At 41.4% G+C, this 18,810-nt stretch overlaps 1 protein-coding gene across 1 annotated transcript in view; it reads right to left on the minus strand.

Moving 5' to 3' along the window:
• The window catches only part of iars1 (isoleucyl-tRNA synthetase 1), a gene marked incomplete at its 3' end in the record, with an annotated part of 56,879 nt that overhangs the window by 18,026 nt on the left and 20,043 nt on the right, over positions 1-18,810 (minus strand). Inside the window, exons 12-20 of the mRNA XM_080495337.1 lie at positions 16,863-16,954; positions 14,873-14,971; positions 9,060-9,186; positions 6,486-6,559; positions 4,921-5,115; positions 4,685-4,771; positions 3,818-3,901; positions 2,272-2,416; positions 967-1,087 (exon numbers count right to left, since the gene is read on the minus strand). Of these exons, the coding sequence (XP_080351463.1) occupies positions 967-1,087; positions 2,272-2,416; positions 3,818-3,901; positions 4,685-4,771; positions 4,921-5,115; positions 6,486-6,559; positions 9,060-9,186; positions 14,873-14,971; positions 16,863-16,954 (1,024 nt within the window). The remainder of the gene's footprint in view (positions 1-966; positions 1,088-2,271; positions 2,417-3,817; positions 3,902-4,684; positions 4,772-4,920; positions 5,116-6,485; positions 6,560-9,059; positions 9,187-14,872; positions 14,972-16,862; positions 16,955-18,810) is intronic.

Consider the following 18,810-nt stretch of genomic DNA (forward strand, 5'->3'; position numbering starts at 1 on the left):
TTCCAGTTTTGTGCAGCTTTGCGTATAAGAACAGCAAAGAGCCTCGGTGGCGAGAGGAACACGCTGGATGTGATCCACAGGCACTGGACTGAGCCGGTCACATGTCAAGAGATTTAGTAAACATGCCGGGGGAATAACAGCGGCTGGACGTTGTTCCTAACAAGCTGTTCGATGCTGCATTCCAAACAATTTAGATGGCAGCAAGGAACCGGAGCGTGACGAGGGAGACGTGATCTGTGCCAATATTAGGCTTCGGATATTAATATAGCATTTAGAACCTGGATTTTTTTTCTGTGTATATATTATTTTGCTATGCAGTGGTGTAGGGCTCCATGGAGGCGCGAATATGTGATCGATTTTTGACTTTTTAAAAATTTTTTATTCTTTTTTATTATATTTATAGTACATACAGTATTTTCTCATTGTCACAAAATGTCAGTATCATTTGAGGGTTAGTGATATTTGCCTCGTCATGACATGCTCTGCCTCTGATTGGCTCTTCAGCTCTCATGCTAATTAACATTAACCAATCAAATCAGTGAATGCAGAAAGTACCAGCCAATCACAGTGTGTTGAAAACGCTGTAAAATGGGTGTAAAATGTTAAGAACAGGTATTGAATTCAACATATCGTCATTGTCTTTATATTACAAACAGAGTAAAGCCTAATATCAAAATTATCGTGGTTGTGTATTTGGATCCAAATTTGTAATCAAACTTTGAGAAACTGGCTTTTTTGGGAGATATAAATCAATTCATCAAACCAATCAATCAATTGTCTTTGCTCCCTTAGTCTCCATAGATTTACAGTAAGTTAAAAGAGTAAAGTCACAAAAAAGAAGATATTTTCATGCTAAAAGCCTGGTTTAGTGTTTGGTTCGTCTTCCTCATCTAACGAGAGATGGAGAAAGTTTGGAAGGTGAGCGAGTGAAGTAAAGTGATGGAAACGGTGGCGTTTCTGACTCACCATCCATCTCAGCCTTGAAGAACTGGATGAGCGACTGCGTGAAGGACTGAATCCACTTGTCCATGATGTTGTCACTCTGCTTCGCTGTGCTTTCATTGTACAAGAACGGAATGTCCTCCTCCTGAGACGCACAACAAGACAAGCACTTAGGAAAGAGGCATTGTTTTCAAATTGAACATCTGACATTGTAGTTACTATAAAATGGTGAAACCAGGTGAACCAGAAGAATTCATATCAATATCATCTAAATTCAATTTTATAAATTTCACAGTATTTTGTTTTTTTTTTTTGGAGTTTGCTATGAAGTGACCTAAAGGCTTCTCAAAAGACAGTGAAGAATTTCATACAATATTATATGAGAATAGACCTGAAATTGGTTTATAGAGGTACACAATATAGTTGAAGTGCTACTGCATGTCTATAAGAAGTGGTGTTATTAAAAAAATACCTAAAAGTGCCTCTGGTTCTCGTTGACTGTGGGCGGCCTGGCCAAGTCTCCAGTTCAAGTTTCCCTAAAGGCCCCGATATTGTGCATTTCTGCAGACACGACGTGGATTTAAATCACTACTTTGTTTGACTTAAATCACTACTTTCTATTGAGTCGACTCAATACTTCCAACTTTACGCCATTAGAACTTTGGACAGGAGGCTCTCGACAGACACATTAGCGTCACAACTGGTAATCTCAATGAGCCAACTCGTAATAGGAATAATGAATGGAAATACGCACGCATTGATATTGTTCTTTTTTCTGGAAATGGAGCAACACTTGGCTGCTGACACCCCTACATCTGCATGTCCAAACCGCCGCCATTACTCTTGCACAGGTTGGCAGGTGTAAGACTGAGAAGGAACAATAACTCAAGAGCCGCCCTTTGAGGTGAATCTGCAGCTCGCTAAGGCGACATTCTCATTTATTGTTTTAGATTAAGTCGTGCGGGCGGCGGCAGCCAATGAAAAAGCTGCTCGCTGAGATTGTGTCATAGCCTGCGACTCAATATTATTTATCCAAATGTTTGAAGCGCACACAGATAAAAGGCAACCCAATCATCGAATGTGCAGGATCACAGTTTGCAGTGATGTACGTTAACTCGTGACACGTTTACGATAGTGGAGGCTCTGCGGCTTTTATATCTATTTAATGAACAACTCCCCTTATGCCTGTGATAAGCACATTGGTAAAGGAATAACATTAGTAGAAATCGCTTATGATAATGAAATTGTGCTGTGGCTACTTAGAATAACGTGCGGAAGACTCCATCGGTTGTATGAATGACTTTCGTCTCGTGTTCCTGGGAAATGTACCTTCTGCAACCTCTGCACGTTCTGCACCAGGAAGCGATAGGCGTTGTACCACGGCAAGAAGACGTCCTTCAACACGTCTCGCACGCCTTCCTCCTTGAAACGCAGGTTCTCTGCTCGCACTACGGGAGAGTTGATGAGGTACAGCCTACAGACGGGTGGAGAGGAGATGATGACAACCAGCGGTTCATAACATAAACGCAGAGATGGACGACTTCCATCATGGCGGAGGACAAAAACGAGTGAGGCTCAGCATTTTAATACAAGAATTATAGATCAGCGGCTATTGATTTCTTATTAAGCATTTTCTATTTGTCACTATAAAAATATATTTAATATTAATTCATATTATTTGCAATTGATTTCTGGTTTGCACAAGTTAATATGAGCTTCTCACAGCCGACAGGCCTCAATACACACAAACAGTGTACAAACAGGTAGATAAGGAATGAGAAGTGAGTGAAGTTGGTGGATTTATGTGCAAAATCAAAATTGTTGCATAAAAGAAAAAAAACAATATCATGAGTTTAAAACAATCAAATTAACATAATTCAGAAGTTGCATGTTTGCTTGGATCAGGAGCGTCAAACACGTTTCAGTTAGCGCCATAATAACCTTTAAATTTAAACCATCACATTTTTCTTTGTTATGGCGCAGATTGTATAGGATGAAAATGTGTATATTTTCACAAATAATTTCACAATAAGTTGTAGTCAGTTTTCTGGCTCAAACTAAAGACATGCTTGTTCGGTTAACTGGTTAACTGGTGATTAAACTGCCTGATGCGAGATTGTATGCTAGCAATTTTGTGCCTGATTTCCCTTTTGTTGGCTGCAACACACCCCAATCCCACATCCAAAATTTGAGATAAATCAGGTACGAAATAGGATTTTTTTTTTTTTTTTTTAATCCCAATATTCACGTAACAAATCCTAACAGTCTTTCATGAGCAGAGTGACGGGTAGTAAAGGTTTTCTAATTCAAAGCGCATAAAGTCCTGATGCAACTTCATGCAACCGGACATGAATAATTCTTATCGCAGCTCTGCCGAGCTACATTCGAAGTAAAATGCAGAATAGACAGAACGATCAAAGATGAAAACAGTCGGCTGTCACATGACTGGAGAACAACAACACTCTGGGTGTCACGTACTTTACTTTGTATTAGTGATTTCCTTGAATTAGCTCATAAAATTCAATATACATCAAAGTATAAAACCAGAAAATAGGAAACAGGGGACTTGAGAAGGAACAGACTGTCCCCTTTTTTCTTCTTTATCCCAGTAGCTCACTCTTCAGTGTATATGTGAGCATATGGTGCAACTGCATAGTGGTTTATTCATTGGGCCATATGGCCTGAGCACTCTCACTGCTCGGGGCAAAGGAGAGACGGTAGCTGAAGAAGGACACGTGCATGTACGTGTGAGTGTCGGCGACTGGGACGTTGCCTTTTTAATTGTAGGTACTGGTTCAGCTAATAACAAAAGGCAAGTTTGGCACACAAGCACTTCACACACACATGCACGCTTCCATTCAGGCCCAGAGCTGACCTGAGGGCATCGGCTCCATAGCTCTGCACCACCAATGCCGGATCCGGGTAGTTCTTCTTGCGCTTGCTCATCTTCTGTCCATCGCTGCAGGAATGAGACAAGCAAAGGCATTAATGCACGCACACAAACACACACACACAAACACACGAATGTGTGCACAAGGGTGCATGTTGGAAAACATCCACTTGGTATTCAAATTAGTGGAGCCCTTCCAGGTCAGCAGGCCTGTGAGCACAGAGCTGCATTCAGACCCGGCGGCCGAGGACAAGCAGCTCTGCGGTGGAGCCACTCTGAGGGCCAAATGTTACGGCACACTTACAGCACTGATTAAGAGAAGCAGCAGAAAGATTAAGAGGAGCCGAGTGAGCAGGTGACTACGGGGGAAGAAGACCTCAATAATAAAAAAAAAATAATAACAAACACGGTAAAGGGGAAAGACACATACGAGATGAACAAGGTGGGGAATTCAGCAGAAACCAGCGCCATGAATGCATGAAATCGATTGAAAAATAAGGTTACAAGAATCACAAATGCTTTCTGAGCCAAACGCCTCCATTGTCAAATCTGTCCTGTCATTATTTTGAGCAAGCGCAATGGGAGTTTATTTCAAAACACACACTGTCCTGCAGTGGAAATACTCCTGTGTGTACAATTGCGAAGCTGAAAATGGTCCCACGCACGCCAATAAATGCACCTCTTCGCTCTAAAACTGCACAGTTGTGCTCCGTTCCCGTCGTGACAAGGACCGAAAAAGTCTTGAGGCTGATGGCGTCGGAAAGCGTGTGATCTTTTCTTGGGAATTCTTTCAACAATATGCAGTTTTCAGACAGAGGAGAGGCCAGTGGTTCGTCCAGCCGATGAACTGACCTGGCGAGCACCAGTCCGTTCACGATGACGTTCTTGAAGGGCGGCTTGCCAAACAGTGCTGTGGAGAGCACCAGCAGGGTGTAGAACCTACGAAGATAGAACACACGGGGGGGTCAGAAGGTTGCAAGAACGCAGTTTCAATCTTAAATGATAGTTCATAGCTTTTAATTGCAATTAATCTTTCAGGAACACTTCAAATTGTCTTCATTCCATCCAATCAATCTCTCGCTCTTTACCATCCTCTGGTCTGGTCGATGCCCTCAGCGATGAAATCTGCCGGGAAAGTGTCCTCGAACTCCTTCCTGTTTTCAAAGGGGTAGTGGACCTGGGCGTAGGGCATGCTGCCGCTCTCGAACCAGCAGTCGAACACCTCGGTGACCCTCCGCAGGACCCCCTTACCACACCGGGACGGGATCGTAATGCTGTCGATGCTGAGGCGGGAGAGGAAGAACAAAAACGTTAAGAAAAGTGAGAAAATAAAGTCTTTATTTGAGTTTATATTGGTGTCGTGGGGGGGGGCTCTTAGGCCTTTGTGCTCCACAGAGAACCACGGGTCTATAGGCATTCGGGCTGCCGTCCAAAACTTTATAATCTTTCACTGCTGAAAATAAGTTTTCATAGGGGAACAGTGTGTCATGTTGAGCTGACACCCACTGAGCTGGGGTTATTGCTGTGGGCTACAAGTGTCAGACACAAGGATGTGGAAAAATTTACTACACTTAACCGAGTCGCTCAGAAGCAGTTTTGGAAGCAAATCAGTGTTTCTGCTGTGAAGTGAGGGGGGGGAAAAAAAACTGAGTATGCTCGTAACTATAGTGAGTTCAAGTGAGCGGATTGGCAAATAAAGAAATATTGTAAATCTCAGTATTGGAGATGCTTTTATAGGGAACTTCAAACGGCCGCGGAACAAAATACCCACAGCAAGGTGAGAGATTTTGTTTTGCTGCCTGAAATTGTGCACTCTGCTGCTCTTCAGAGCCCCGTTGGAGGCAAAATGAATGAGGAGTGTTCGGCAGAACTTTTCCCAAAAGGAGAGAACGGCTGAGTGCGTTCTGAGTAGTTTAATGAGTCATTTTTTGCAGGTTGTTATGCAAAAGATGTATCCACAATGTTACGCAGGCAGAGCCATTATCTTTGGTGCCTGCCACTTTGGAACTTACCGTTTCTCCTGATTTAAGTCTGCCAACTACAAGTGATGGGTACAACTTTTGTATCGAGAACAAAACTTTATCATACATTTTTTTTCCCACGTTAACCAATGCAAAAGTAAAAAAAGAAATAAAAATCAATAAATATCCCAAAGGAAATAAACCATATGAGAATGCATTTTCAGAGATGAATCATCATTAATCTTATTATGTAGGGTTAAATTATTACAGTGGCCCAACTCTGAAAGGTTGCAATAGATTTAGTATTTTGTTTTCGAAATACTCAAGACCCAACAGAAAAATCCAAACGCAGGATCTTAAGAGAAAGTAGAGAACGCAACCAGCATCACTTAACGACGGCCAGCTCCATGGGAGTGATTCGAGGCAATTAGGTGATGGAAGGCGGAAGAGTAAAACGACCTGTGTCCCACAGCAGCCGTCTGCGTCAGGCAGGCGGGTCACATTAGATGAAACCAGCGTGGATTCAAAGTGAAACCCCGCGCGCCGACACGCATACACGGCCAGACAGTATATCAAAAATGTATCACAACATGTCGACTCCTGTGACACAAACGGCCTGTGAGGCGGAGGGCATCCCGCCGTCACGTTCGGCTGGGTGGGATGCTAATCTTGGCGGCGGATCGGTGACTCACCTTTCCCGGTGCAGATCAGTTACTTTGACTCCGCTCAGCTCCTCCAGCTCAGCCATGGACCCCACACACACCACCTGGTGAACACACAAACACAAACACAGAATACCTTGAGCAGGTATGAGCACACAACAGCATTTAATTCTTTTTTTTTTTTTTTGGGGGGGGGTACTGAAAGTGATTCGTAGAGGAAAAGTAGCATTCACTACCTGCAGCTCCACAGATTTATCATAATATATCTTTTTCTGATGGGGGTGAATGCCTTTATTATTACTGAATGCATACAAAAGACTTTCTCCTCTCAACTCACAAACAGACCCACACACTGGTGTCACAGCCACTGAAGGTCCCACAAAAACCCGATGAAGGTTAAAGCCTTTAAAAAGTAAAGCCAACAGGGATTTTTGCAGTTGTGCTGGAGGACGCTGACATTTTTTTACTTTTGATGGACAAAGCAGTTGACTTCGTACTTTTACTTTGTTAAACAACGCAAGCACTTTTGGCAAGTTTGCACTTGGCTTCTGTTCAAATTGTTAAGAGCTACAACATTTGCAGCTATTTGTATTCATATCTCTTGCTTCTCTTTTTCAACTTCCACCTCTACCCATGTGAGTTACTGTAGCAGGCCTCTGAAATAAAGTGAAATCTGCACACGTGTTGCTTCAGTCGTGCAATTATTCACTTTGGCGATTTTGAATGAATAAGCTATAAAAGCTACGAAAAATACATATTGACTTTAGAATTTGCACATCGGAGAGTTCAGATTGGTTTTGTTGGCAAGTTCACACAACGTGGCTCTAATATCCTCTTTTTTTTCACTTTACACTTCGTTTGAAAGCGGCCTTGATCCAACGTGTTTACATATTTATGACGTTTAATAATAAAACAGCATTTTCAGTAGCTAACTGCACACCCTCAGCAGCTTGAGCCGATACCCAGAGCTCATATTCACGAGGAGAGGTGATGCTGTTGGTGCAGCGACGACACAACGTGAAACTGGATGTGCTTTTTTTTTTTTTCTATTGGATGCAGGTGGCGAACATCCTCGAGTGCAGAATGACTCATCTGACATTTCACTGCGTTGCAGCAGGAGAAACTAAAGGTTTCTGACGGGAAAAATACTCCATATTTCTTGCATCAGATATTTGGCACAGATCAAGAAAAGAAATAAGCAAGTATCCAGCAAGGCCCGAGATGAAAACTGGACTCTTAAAACACGCCTGAAAGGAATGAAGTTGAGATTTACGTGACAATAAACTGAACGTAGCTGAACATTAGCGACGGCGTTCAGACAGTGGCTCACTTTTCCACCCGTGCCGTCTTTTTTTCACCTTACAAAGTATGGCGAAGTGTGTCAGGCGGTCTCCTCGGAGACTTAACCTGTAGGCTCTGCTCCAGTTTCGCCACGGCGCCAGGTAGCGTGGCCCAGATGCAGCCCGACGCGACGACCGCCGTTCCCAAAAAGAAAGACGCAGCAAATGAAACGTGCGCAGGAAAGCCGAGGACGGATCGAGACGGAGACGCGGAGAATAATGAGCGGGGCGGACGTGGACAGATGCGCGCTCGCGGTTTCAGATTTGGTTTGCGTGGATCGTCACCGAGGGGATTTGTGAGGGAAGAAGGCACCAGGGAGCGCGGGCGTTCTGGAAACGGTCACGATGCTATTTCCGGCAAGCAGGTCGCCGGCTGTCCCTCTTTCGGCTCCGGGACCAAAAGCTTCATTTTTCTAACCCCGACACAACCCAGTTCTGACGTCTCTGTTCAGCTCAGTCTGCTTCACACAGTCGGCCCAGTTTGGCAGCAAACGTCCAGAACAGAATGGACATCCACGGTTTGGCTCATATTTTTTACATTTTCATTTCCTCCCTTTCTTTTCAACTCTCATTTCCCCACACAGCTCATGCCTTTCACTTCCTCATTTCATCCACTGGATAATTTACCCCCCTCCTCTTATTTTCTGTCTTCTTTCCTTTCACCCCAACAGCTGTTTGTCTCGCGGACCTTTGAAGTCGCCCTTAATCGGCGTGAAGGAGGGAAACCAAACCTGTTGGGGTTCGTGTTTATTTGTGGTTAACTTTAATGAATCATTCATGTGTGGAGTTTATGGATGCACTCTATAATGGCGCCCGAGGGGAGCCGGCTCTGGCTGCAGCGCCGAGTCACGCTACTCCTTTCTGGTTTGACACCATGGCCACCTCAAGAAGACTCTCCTACACGAGCCTCCACACTCACAGCAAGGCCAGATATGCCAAATTATGCGAGTGTCAAAAAGAGGTCAGCGAGACTTTTTTTTTTTACATGGTGGATTTATGAGAAGTTGGATTTCTGTGCTGCAGCAGCAGAGCAATTTTCTTTTTGGAAACACACAAAACAGCCCAACAACAACAAAAAGTGTTTCATGTTAAATGAAAAAGTAAGCTCCAGACAGTTTAAACTTTTCAGGAACGTCTTCTTGGCCCGGAGTGAACTCAGAATGGAGCAATCGGAAGAAACTAACGGTCTCAGGTCATGAGACCGTCAAAGAAGTACAAAGACGCATTAGTAGCAACAAAGTGCATATTCGTGTGTTCTTCTCACCTCCTCGAAGTCGTCGCTGACCCAGAGAGGGATCGGCGTCCCCCAGTAACGGTTCCTTGAAATGGCCCAGTCGCGAGCGTCTCTCAGCCAGTTCCCAAAACGCTTCTCGCGTACAAACTCTGGAACCCTGCAGACACAGATAATGTGATTTATATTTAAGGCACAACCCAGAAAATGTGACTGAGATGATGTATTTTTCACTTATATTGACATAAAAATGGAAAAAAAATACCCCGATAAGGATGAAGCGGCTCCGACCTACTTTCTGCTCCATTGGTTGGAATTAGAATCATTTATCACTTTCACACAATGTCCCAGTCTTTATAACAAGATGTGTTTTGTTTTTTGTGTTTTTTTAATCACAGGTTTCAAGATAATGGTTCAAATAAAACAATCTAAAATTCATGCGAAAGGAAACAACACGAGCATCGGTGCAGTCAGTGAGAAGGAGTTAGAGCAACAGGCCCTCGAGCAGACGTCCTACCCAGCAAACAAAACTTTCAGAGTAAAGCTCAAGCCCTCTGCACACAGCCCTGCCCTGCCCTGCCCTGCGGGGATCCGAGGTCACATTAGCACTTAATCCAAGCGGCTAATATTTACTACTGGTCAAAGTCAATAACAAAAAAAAAAAAACCACCTAACTTTTGAAGTTCGTCATTGCCGATTCATAGTACCGGTAATCCACACAACTTTGTATTTGCGTCAGTTCATTATGAATGAATAAGCAAAACTGATGAGATGAAACCTCTTACACCTTCCGAGTCCAGGAGGCTTTGCGATACAGAGGATTTTATAATCCTGAATCCTATAAAACAGTTTCCTGCATCACGCCCCGCAGCGCCACAGAACGCAATCAATTTATTGAACACATTTTGTACTAAACTTTGCCGCATTCTGTAACAACTTGTTACATTTTGCAACACTTATTACAGAATGTGGGTGTATAGAGCCGCATTATGTAATAATAGCAATATGTAATAATGTAATAAGTGATTGTTTTTATGCGTTTTATCATACATATTTACATAAAAGAATGCAGATTGCATGTCTTTCTAAAAACTAATTAGTTTAGCTTTTGTTTATAACTTGTGAATATATTCTCCATTATAATGAAGAGTTGCATTGGATTTAGGCCTAATTAAGCTGGAAAGCTTAATGTAATAATGACGTTATGATGCCTTTTCTCATTAAGGCCTCAGTTTCGATGATTTCTTACTTGATGCACCAAATTAATACCCACATTTTGTAATAACTGTTGCAATATGTAACAAGTTATTACAAAATGTAACAATATTTATTAGAAAATGCAGCAGATTATTACATATTGAGTTGAAAATGTATTACTTATTGCACTGTTAATACATAATGCTGTGCTATACACCCCATCGTGGCTATTATATTAGTTTGAGCCCGTACTTTTTCAACAAATTAGAGCAAAAGTGAAATTAAAAAATGTAAAAACCAATAATTTTCTATCCATCCGCTTCACTTTATCGGAGTGAGCAGGAAACAGCCGGGACAGATTAGCCCTCCATCAGAGAGGCAGACAGTCTCGGATGGGACTCTCAGCAGCATGAAGAGGTGGAGAAAAAGGAGTGACTGATGGATGACTTTCATGATCTCCCTGGCAGCTTCAGCTTGACAAGTTGTTTCCTGAAAGGCTTTCCTCTGCAGGCGGTCAAAACAATCCAGTTCACGGATGTTTAATGTCCCATAATGTCGTCGCATATCAAAAAGTCCAAAAATTAATCATTTTATTTCAACATTACGGACGACAGCGATAAAGATGTACTGCATCCGAACAGAGTGAATTTACAGCTAATTTTGTGAACATCTTGGAAGAGTTCTTTAAAAGCAACTTAAATGTCCTTCTCATCAAAGTGTTTGGTCATAATTGACTTGGCTTCGTTTCAACTATTTTCCCAGTTGTAGCCATAAAAAGAAACTTGAAATGCTCTCAACATGGACGTCACCAGCAAAGGTTAAGATTCTCTCCAAGGCATCTTTTCTTCTTCTCTTTATAGCTCCTCTCTCTTGCCTGGTATTTAGGGCTTTAATCCTTTATCTCACAATCTCCTCCTCTTCCTCTCATCCCCCCCCCCCTCCCTCATCCCTCTGTCCTGCTGTGCCGAGTTATGCTGCTCAGGAGAACCGTGAAACGAAGGGGGGCATAAATCGTCGTCAAGATCCACGCGCTAAGCAAAGACTTCATCAATTCCCATTTGTAGGAGGCATTTCTATTTAGGCCCCTAATATATCAATTTAATGATTTTTTTTTTCCTTCTCCTTGCAGCTCTTCGCCAGCTCTCCTCCCACGTAACCTCCTTCTCTCGGTTCATGCTAAATGGAGAATTTAAAGAGTGCTTCAGTGTGCGCGGGACACACAGAACATTGAACATGTGCCGGCTCCTGTTGTAGGTCGAAGTCCGTGGGGACGCATTCCAGCACAAGACAAAAGGACCATCTTTAAAAGGGAACCGGGTGGACAGGATGGGGGGGGGGGCAGTTGTACTGAAGGCAGAAAAACTAGGTGAAAATTGTGTGATGCTAAAAAGCAGACCATGTTCAAGGAGAAAGTGTATCAAGACAATTCACCCTGGCAGACGGTCCCGTCTGCAACTTGACAGGTCAGACAAATTAAATAGATTTCATTTAAATTCGAATTGTTTCGCTGATGTGGGGAAGAACTGAACAATAACCAAAGCGCAGTCACAGCTGATGGAAGTGAGAGGCGAGACAAAGAGCACTGGTTAGTGGAAAACACCAAACATAAAAGCACAATTGACATCATATTTTTAAGTCCTTGTATCCAGTGGTGTGGTGTCGGGCATGTGCGGGTAGACATTTACAATAATCCCATCAATAATCAAAACACCGCCACTTCCTGTTTCTATTTTCAAAGCTGGAAACAAAATCCATCCTTGAAATTGAAAGCTTATTTAAGCACAAAAGTGAGTCTCGGTCAAAAATATGTAAGCAAATGTTTGCAAAACATAAAAGTTGACCCTTTTAGAAATCAGCTCAAACGTGCAAACATCTAATCTCCATCTTTATCCTCCTCAATATGAACTCTTTGCAGCCAAAGTAGTCAATTATAGGAATAAATATCAGCCTCACATGTGTAACATTTACCAGGAGCGTGTCCTGTATATTAAGACTCCAGTGCACTTCTATAGGTATCTCAGGATCAATTATTAAAAGGACAGATGAAGGACTGGAGCCAGCGCGAGCCAGCTACAGTTGATAAAATCTTTTGGGCCATGGCGGTAATCCAAGATGACATATACTCACTGGCTAGAAATGAAAAGTCTAATTTTATCTTGCTTCTATTTCAAAGTCCGGAAATACTGAGAACTTCAAGTGGTCGCGAACAGAGCTCTATCCGCGACGGCTACGTTTGAAACTGCAAAGACATACATCTCAAAAATCTTACATTTGCGAAGGAGTTTACCACTAATGCGATTCATTATTCATTATTCGATCCCACTCGGAAATATTGCATGGGAAAAAATGTGATGAGTGTGGCCGAGCTTCCTGCAGCCAGAGCCTCAGAAGTCACCAGCTGCCCTTTGAGCGCTCATTAAATCAGCGGCTAATTTATTCTGACAGACGGGCATCTGGAGAAATCAGACCCCAACTCCCTCGGCGGACACTCGGCCCGAGTCTGCGACAGCATCGCTCAAGTCCGGGGAGATAAAGTGAACACGTCACTTGGAGAATACGTCCTACAAGTCACCCGTCAACTGACGGGACCGTCGTATAGAAACACTGAACTGTGAAAGCATTTCACCGTCAATTTCCCAGGTACTACAACTCAAGCATGGAAGCACAAAATAATCCAACTTTTTTTTCGACGTACAGAACAAACAACTACAACACATTAGTCCGAAACTAAGAAGGTATATTTGTTTCCTACAAAAAGGGTATAACTATACAAGAGAATGCCCGTTTTCATTTCAGAAAAGTTACTGAGCGTGTGTAGAAACACTATTGGCAGGCGAACACGTCACCTTGTTTTAAGTCTGGTCTTAAAACTCGCTTTTAATCGCTTGGATTTTTTAAAAGTGAAATTCTTTGCCGTTTTTGCTTTTCCTTCTGTTCCCTGTATTTTGCTGTTGTCATTTTATTGTAGTTTTTAATTTAAAAGCACTCTGTGAACAAGTTTATAAAAAAAAGTGCCATACAAATTCAATTATTTTTATTATTTACTACAGCCATGATGCAGAAGTTTCCTCCGAGACGGAGCCAAACATTTTCAAAAAGTTGCATTTCCACTGAGACAGAGCTTTTTTTTTTTTTTTTTTAAAGTTCCACCTTGGGAACAATTAAAAAAAATAATAATAATAATAAATTTGGGGGCGTGGAGCCGGACACCCAAAACACAGCTAAAGTTTTCCGTTTTCCTTCAGAAACGTATTATAGACGTCTCTCTGCTTCGTCACATTAATCTAATTATTACGTCCTCATCAAGAAAGACCAGTAAGGAGCTGCTCATTGCAGATTTTTGCAGATTTTCAGCAGACGGAGATGGAAACCGTGGAGGACAGGCAATCTGCAGGACCAGGGTTGGAAAATCCTCAAATGCTTTGGATGACAGTGAGCATGACGCGCGATTGGAGGAGCAGGTTAAACTGGAGCATGAGATCGCTGATGGCTATAGAGTGGGAAAAATGAGGCGGGGAATCTGTGCGAGAAAAAGGCTGTGGACAGCGGAGACAACCTATGAGACTGGATGTATCCAGGAAATTCAACCAAGATGAGGTGTTGCCTTTTATACGTGTCCATACGTGCATCTTTGTCGCATTATATCTATTTAAAAAGGGTCATCTTTATCTTATTTATTTTTTTAATTCTTAATATATTTTTCAGAAAAGCAAGGATGTGCCAGATAAATTAGTATCGCTTGTCAAAATAAAGAAAAACAAAAAGATCATTCATTACTGAAAATACTTGTACACCCTTTGTCAATATTGCAAATACAATTTTAATGAGCTGTAAACTATCTAAACATAATATCTGACTTTTCAGAGCTGTGTGATTGCTCTTAAGTTACATTCAGATTGCATTTAAATAAACCAATAAATAGAAATAAATGCGATTTTTTCTTTTCTTTTTTCTGATTCCACTACTAATTATAGCTGGTCATAAATAACCATTTGAATAAACGTCATGAATTTGACCGTGCTATACCTAACAAGCCTGCCAGAGTGTACACACCGCTGTAACACTGGGTCTTGGATGAGGACTGTAGCCTTTGAAGTAGTGTATGCGTTGTGTTGGGTCTCACTGTACGAGCGTGTCTGTGTGTCTTCACCTTCCTCGCGGCGAGTCATTCATCTCCGTTTGACAGTCCCATTACCGGAGGCAGCTACTGTGGCTCAGAAAAGAGCAGTGGGAGCACCAGGGGTAATACCACTTAGCAAAGCCATCATGCTGACGCTTACTCTTTTTTTTTTTTTTTCCCCCACTTCCATGTTATGCCTTTACAATTAGCATCATGCTAATATTTTCAATAAAACACTGCGCCCATGTGCATTATAACAAAATGCCCCGATGGGGATTTTAACTCGGAGTAAGTCACCGTGGCCAAGTTGCAGTTAAAATCCTTTTAAAATGACTACGGCAGGTGAGAGCTGACCTACAGAGAGAGGCCAACCACTTGATGTAGTGGTGCAGAGTTAAAGGCTGTAATTGTTTTGGGACAGCATCTGCTGTACGTTCCCCGGCTTCCTGTATTTAAGACCCCCTTAAAGGGGGAACTGTGCTCGTCGTCGACACGAGCCGGTTGTCCCAGCTTTCCGGAGGCACCTCACCAATAGCATTTCCCGTTGTTTTCCAGTAATTTCTGCACCATGTGCTCCACTCGGACGAACCAGCTGGGGACGGCTTTGTAGATCAAAGGAGTGTCAGACCTGAAAATATAAGCACAATTTATATCATTGTGAAGGATGCAATTCAGTAATTTGAATGAAAACAGAGAAACAGCATATTAGATCTATTTACTATGCTAGTAGCTTTTTTTTTTTTTCCTTGCGATATTCCTACAAAAATACCAGAAACATTGTAAGATGTAAGAATTTCCATTTTCTGACAGTGTTGAATGACCTGTGCTTGGCGGCCTGACAACAGAGCGAAGTGGTGGCCTGAGGCCGACTTTTGAACCACGCCTGTATTTGTTTGTGGCCTGCAAGCCTGTGTTTACTAAACTAAAGCTAAACAACGATGTATTTTTGAGAAAATCTATATTCAGTAAGAAGTGAAATTAAACAAAATGCTCTTTGCTCACAGATTTCTTAAACCAACTAAAAGCAAAGGAAGCCCAGATAGATGAACAGATGAAAGGAATAAAAAGGAATAACGGAGTCATTGTGGTTCTAACCAATCTCCCTGGGTTTTGAACCTGCTCAATTCTTTCTCCACCGGGTCTCCTAAAACCCCGAATGGTCCCAGTGCCGTGATGCAGATTCTCTTAATTTGGCCTGTATGTGTTTCAAAGCTAAAAAAAAAAAAAAATGCATTCTCATTCAACAGACTCATTTTAGAAACACTGAGGCCTTGTTTATGCAACAACGTTTTCAAGTGAAAATGCAAAACTTTCATTGCGTTTTGGGTGTTCCTTTTCACGACAGCGGTGCTCGGAGCCAATAAAAACACATAATTGTAGACTCTCAACCTCTGTTTCCATAGTAACGGAGTGAAATACTTGTGTGTGTTTTTTTTTTTTTAATGAAATAAAGAAATTGTTCTTCTGCACATGCAGAGTTACTGTAAAAACACTCCAACTTGGTCGTCTGTCCATACGAACGTCAATGTTTTCACCATTGTTAATGTTTATGGTGTATCGTCCTCTGCAAAAATGTGTGTGCGGTTTCATTACAAAAAAAACACACAACAGTACCTACTTGTGGCCCAACACGAAAACTACAGTTTTTAGCGTTTCTGCAGTTGCCGTGTGAACGGACGTTGTTTTCTAAATGTTGCTGGGCAAACAGGAAACTTTCTTGAAACTAAAACGTAAAAAAAATAAAATAAATAATAATAAAAAACGACGTGTGAATCCATAATTGTATCTGTTGAAAGTACCAAGTTACAATTTTGCTCCCTGGGAGTCGAGACGACACTTTTGTGGATTTCACATTGACCAAAGTTTCCCCTTTTCTGCACGATAGTGAGTGTAAACACGATCACTCATCGAAAAAGAGAGCCCGAAGAGGAAAAGGCGAAATTTATGCTATCGTGACATTTTATAAAGATGCAAAAAAAAAAAGAGATAAAAATGTTTGGGGGACAAACTTGCTGAATGATTCATTTCTTGAAACATCAAAACCAAGTGCTGGCGTATAAAACACAAGCTGTGATGTTATTTATATGTTTTTTTTATTAGCGACGCCTGTAAAAAGAGTCAATAAATAGAGACTGGAAAAGGCTGTGTTTAAGCAGAGTAGACAACTTATCATCTCTACAAATAAAATCTATCATACCACATAATTTCCTATCTTTTAAAAATGCTTCATCATTGTAGGTTTTAAACGGTTAATAATGCAGATATTCCACCTGTGCCGGCCTTCATCCGCTAGTGGCTGAGAGAGCACATCTCTGCATATTTACAGAGGTTAATTAATCCTGCTCAGGTCAGGCTGCAGACGATCCAAGTCAGAGAGAGGGATTCAGTCTGCTGAAAAATTAAGTTTGTGTGTGTTCACATGAGGCTGACGGCTACAATGAGATGTGGGATTCCTTGCAGGGACCTAAAAAAAAACTCCGGGATCCAACATGGCGGCGTGAAGCGTGAACGTGTCTCACCTCCAGCAGAAGGGGTAGTTATGTTTGAAGGTGCTGGCATTGACGAGGCGACCCTTCTCCTTCAGCCACTTGATGATGTTCTTGTCAGCATCCTGTCACGGCAAAGAATTGATCCTTTATGAGAAATTGTGCTGCTGCGGCAAGAAATGACGGAAAGAGGCAGTGATGTATATTTGTGTGCAAACAGGTCAAATTATGAATTAAAACCACAGGATGATGCGCTCAAATTTATTAGACTATATTGAAGATGCAAAGAAAGTCCAGACAAATGTATTGAAAACCCCACAACACTTATTTGAATGATAGTTTTCAGGTGTACAAAAAAAATAAGGTGTGGCGGCGAAAACTGTCCCACAGGAAGGTTCGATCCCAACCGTGGATTGATTTTTAAAAAAATTTGAATTTAACATTCAGAACTGGTCAATTGATTTCAGCAGGTTTCAGACATGGGAGCCAGAAGCAAACCGCTTTTATTTATTTATTTTCTTTACCCTTTTGATAAGCCAAGATTATTTTAGCCCAGGGGCCAAATACATCCCCAAGTGGTTTTAAACGAGATTGACCAGTAAAACAAGATCAAAATAAACTGCAATCATAACAGCTTCACAAGCCGAGGTTTTCAAAGATAATCTATTAAGTTTCACATTCTTTGCAATTTTACACAATCTGTGATGAAAAACTTGAAACGCTGTAAGCTGAGACACCAGCAGCTGTGATGTTTTTATTCAGATTTATGCGAGTAAAAGCTGGTCGCTTTCTACAAAGACAACATCAAAACAACATCGTTTTAAAAGTTTCTGCTGTTTTTGTGTAAACGGTCATCGTTTTAAAAATGTTGCAGTGTAAACGCAAAACTTTTCTGAAACAAAAACGATGCATTTTCACTTAAAAATCGCCACACAAACAGCACCTCAGTGAGAAAGTCCAATCCTTAGTGGACTATTTATGTATAGCAGTCACTTTCATTTCGTGATACTTTTACACTTTTGGGAAAGTCATTCCAGTTTGGGCATGTGGGCTGTAGATTTACCTTTTACCTACCTTTGGACGAAGTTTTCACCAGATTGGTGATCCGGAAACATTTTGGCAGACGTCAGAAATCTCTGATTGCTCTTTTACCAACATGTTTTAATGAGAAAATTATTTTTGAGCTATTTGTACCAAATTTAACCTCTTAATTTACACACTTAGCGTAGGATGTGAAAACATTGTTTGCTAAACATGCTGGACAACAAATTGCATTTAATTTAGGGATTATTTCAACTACATATTTTAAAATAGTCATTTTAGTCAGTTTCACACTTCACACAGATTTTTTCAAAAAAATTTTAGGACTTTCACTTTGAATTACTTTTTCAAACCTGTTTTTTCTCCCTTCTAATATATTGTTAAACATATTTTTTGAGAAAAAAAAAACCTTCTTCCAGAAAATGTCAGTAGTATTTAACACCTTAATGTGAAATATCCTATGGATATTAAAGATGAACACAATGATGTGTTCAGTTGCAGCAGTCTACAGGGATATCATTAAGGCACATCAAGTTGAACTTTTTTAATTACAATACAAGACTGTGGTTTGCGTTAGATCTATAACTCTCTTGATTATGTGTAGTCACTCTGCTAATTATTACTACTATTAGAACTAGGTTGTTTATGCCTCAAGTGTACATCATGGCAATAATCACATTTAATCAAATACATGTACATAATCTGAATAAGTTGAGAACTTCCAATCATTTTAAATTGACCCAACATTCCGTTTCCTCTGCTTCCACAAAGGGGAAATCGTGGCGGATTTGCAGCCAAGGTCAAAGTGGGCTCACACAGCTGAGATAAATATCACCAAACAGAAAATTGTGTGTTTTGTCATGCAGCTCATTGTTTATTGCAAACAATCTAATACGCAATCAGCCCAGTGCCTTATCACACACTCTTTCATCTGCCTCCA

This window comes from Blennius ocellaris (assembly GCF_963422515.1).
Source record: "Blennius ocellaris genome assembly, chromosome: 4".
NCBI classification, from domain to species: Eukaryota; Metazoa; Chordata; class Actinopteri; order Blenniiformes; family Blenniidae; genus Blennius; species Blennius ocellaris.